General features: G+C 32.5%; 1 protein-coding gene across 1 annotated transcript; it reads left to right on the top strand.

Annotated features, from left to right (window-relative positions):
• The first annotated feature begins 722 nt into the window (after positions 1–722).
• Positions 723–2195, top strand: LOC123759559 (uncharacterized). Its single transcript, XM_069305386.1, has 5 exons — positions 723–999; positions 1224–1316; positions 1507–1624; positions 1737–1865; positions 2048–2195. Exons 2-5 carry the CDS (start codon positions 1224–1226, stop codon positions 2167–2169), a joined length of 462 nt encoding a protein of 153 aa, XP_069161487.1. The 5' UTR covers positions 723–999; the 3' UTR covers positions 2170–2195.
• Positions 2196–3062: the final 867 nt, after the last annotated feature.

Raw genomic sequence — 3062 nt, 5'->3', positions numbered from 1 at the left:
TTCCGTAATCAATCTAACTCGCAACATCATCATGGTAAATCACCATTCTGTGACTTGAACATAGACTTAATTGCAGCGTTTCCCATTGACTATATGCACCAGGTGTGCCTTGGTGTTATGAAGCGACTTCTTGTCACCTGGATACGGAAAAACACATTTAAATTATGTAGCCGCCAGATTTCTGAAATTAGTGCTAGATTGGTGAGCATAAAAGATTTTGTGCCCAATATTTTTGCACGTAAACCACGAGGTTTGGAAGAAATTGACAGATGGAAGGCAACTGAATACAGACAGTTTCTTCTCTACACAGGAAAGCTTGTATTGAAAGGTATTCTACCCCAAGAGATGTATGATCATTTCCTTACTCTCAGTGTTGGTATAAGTTTTCTTGTTTCGCCCACATGTATGTCCTTAAAATACGGCAAATATGCTCATGACCTTTTGCTGAATTTTGTATCAAGGTGTGGTGATCTGTATGGGAAAGATTTTCTAGTCTACAATGTTCACAGTTTGATTCACCTAACAGCAGATGCTGAGGAACATGGTACTCTTGACAGTTGTTCAGCTTTTCCATTTGAAAATTATTTGCATCAGCTGAAAAAGATGGTCAGATCAAGTAAAAATCCAATTGTCCAAATTACAAAAAGAATAAAGGAGGCTGAAAATACCATGATTTATAAAACATCTCCAGATAATAAAATTTCTCATAAATTTCCTAACAATGTATATTCGTTACCTGGATATAATTGCTGTGAAGTGTTAAGGACTGTACACAGCCGAAGAAGTGAAGAAAATTACTTCATTGTTAGGGTATATCCTTTTCAAAGCCCAATATTTACTAGTCCTTGTGATTCAAGAATATTTGGGGCCTTCAATGTTAATCCACGTAAGGACTTTTTAAAAAAAGTGTATAGGATTAACACATCAACCAGAGGAATGTTAATCAAGAAAACAGAAAGTACTTATATCTTCTTGTCAATACTACATGATTTATGACTAGTAAGTTTCTTGTGATTGTTTTTGATTCTTGTGCAAGCTGTAGGAATACTCTTTGCTTACATTGCAAACTTTTAACTTTAGTAAAAAGTATTGTTCACCATCATAACATATTAGAATTAAGGTTAACATTGTTGTTTAGTACTATATAAAATTAGTGACTGCTTATTTTCTTAGACACTGATAATGTGCTGCAGAAAATGTCCCTAATCAGTTTAAATTTGTAGATGGCTGAATCTGAAAATAAATACATCGTTGTGGAAGATGAAGAAGGAGAATTGTCAATCATCCATATCAAATGGATGTTTAGTGCATCTGATGTAAGTCAATATATATATATATTGTTTATTTGCAAAATTAAAACATTAGTATTTAAAATATGTGTATATGATATATGTTGATAGATTTAGAGATATATATGTATATAATATATGAAATACAGTGGGGCCTCGATTTATGAGACATACATTTACATATACATATATTTACAAATATATGTCCCCTTTCCAGGGATCAAACGTGGGCTATTGGCCACGTGAAAACCAATCATCGAAAGCCAAAAGAGGAGAAATACCAGACCCATCGAAATGGAGACGTTTCAACATCAGCAAGATTTATTCCATTGATAGTAATTAAATACAAGCATTGATTCATATGGTTAAATAAAAAATTTCTCAATGTTTTGATGTTATACAAAGTTTCGTAATAATGAATTATATATACTCTAATTTTTATTATAGGTACTTGGGAACTTGCCCTAAAACACCTTAAAAAGGCAGAAGAAACGTCAAATATGGAAAGTGACACAGACACAAGTTATCACCATAGGGCAGTAAAATACAGAAGAATACCAAATGATGTGGATAGAGGTATGTAGGAATGAATGTTTAGAGTTATTCAAAATAATTGTTAAAAAAATGAAACATGATTGGCTTAATGGAACAAATAATCTTATTTACTAGGTAATATATTTTGCTAGGTAATATATTAAAATATATATATAGATATATGTTAATAGTTTTTCTGAATGCATTAAACGTTTTTGTTTCAGACAGTGAAGATTCACCACCAAGAAAAGTAACTGTTTCCATGCCCCGAAAGACTGCCGAGTGTAAGCTGACTCTAGATGAACATCAAAATAATATGATACAGGAATCAGGTAATTTAATTTAATTGAAAACATTTTATTTCTTTTTGAATGATGGTTTTCTTTTTAACAGAACAAGACAGAACTGGACAGAACTATTTTGTATTTAAAACTATTTGGTAAATATTTTCTATACAATGCTAATACGCTTCCACCCCTGACAGAATCATGTGGGACCAGCAAGTCTCTCTACAGGCCCAGTAAAATACCTTCCCCTCAAACTCCTAGACAAGACAGAACTGGTAAGCTTTAAGTAACTGGAGAAACATTTACATACACAGATAGTAACGTACTTGTGTATGATTTTAATGTAATATATTTTTACCAGCCTTCAGGGTGATGGAAACACTTTAAATGGTGTCGCTCCATTGTGTGAAACAAAATTTTTTAATGCATTCATAAAAGCTATAAGCTAATGTAATAATTCAATAATTACTATTTGTAGTTTTATGTATTTAAAACTATTTTGTAAATATTTTCTATACAATGCTAATACGCTTCCACCCCTGACAGAATCTTGTGGGACCAACAAGTCTATCTACAGGCCGAGTACAAAACCTTCCCCTCAAACTCCTAGACAAGACAGAACTGGTAAGCTTTAAGTAACTGGAGAAACATTTACATACACAGATAGTAACATACTTGTGTATGATTTTAATGTAATATATTTTTACCAGCCTTCAGGGTGATGGAAACACTTTAAATGGTGTCGCTCCATTGTGTGAAACAAAATTTTTTAATGCATTCATAAAAGCTATAAGCTAATGTAATAATTCAATAATTACTATTTGTAGTTTTATGTATTTAAAACTATTTTGTAAATATTTTCTATACAATGCTAATATGCTTCCACCCCTGACAGAATCATGTGGGACCAGCAAGTCTCTCTACAGGCCCAGTAAAATACCTTCCCCTCAAA

The sequence above is a fragment of the Procambarus clarkii genome, chromosome 55 (assembly GCF_040958095.1).
Source record: "Procambarus clarkii isolate CNS0578487 chromosome 55, FALCON_Pclarkii_2.0, whole genome shotgun sequence".
Taxonomy (NCBI): Eukaryota; Metazoa; Arthropoda; class Malacostraca; order Decapoda; family Cambaridae; genus Procambarus; species Procambarus clarkii.
The sequence above is the reverse complement of the archived record's forward strand: the minus strand, read 5'-3'. Positions and strand labels throughout refer to the sequence as shown.

What these genes read in the sequence shown, in the direction of transcription:
- LOC123759559 (XM_069305386.1), top strand. Translation starts at nt 1,224, where the DNA reads ATGGCTGAATCTGAAAATAAATACATCGTTGTGGAAGATGAAGAAGGA. An exon ending in GGATGTTTAGTGCATCTGAT is followed by an intron (nt 1,317 to 1,506) that starts GTAAGTCAATAT and finishes TCCCCTTTCCAG; the next exon opens with GGATCAAACGTGGGCTATTG. An exon ending in ACCAAATGATGTGGATAGAG is followed by an intron (nt 1,866 to 2,047) that starts GTATGTAGGAAT and finishes TTTTTGTTTCAG; the next exon opens with ACAGTGAAGATTCACCACCA.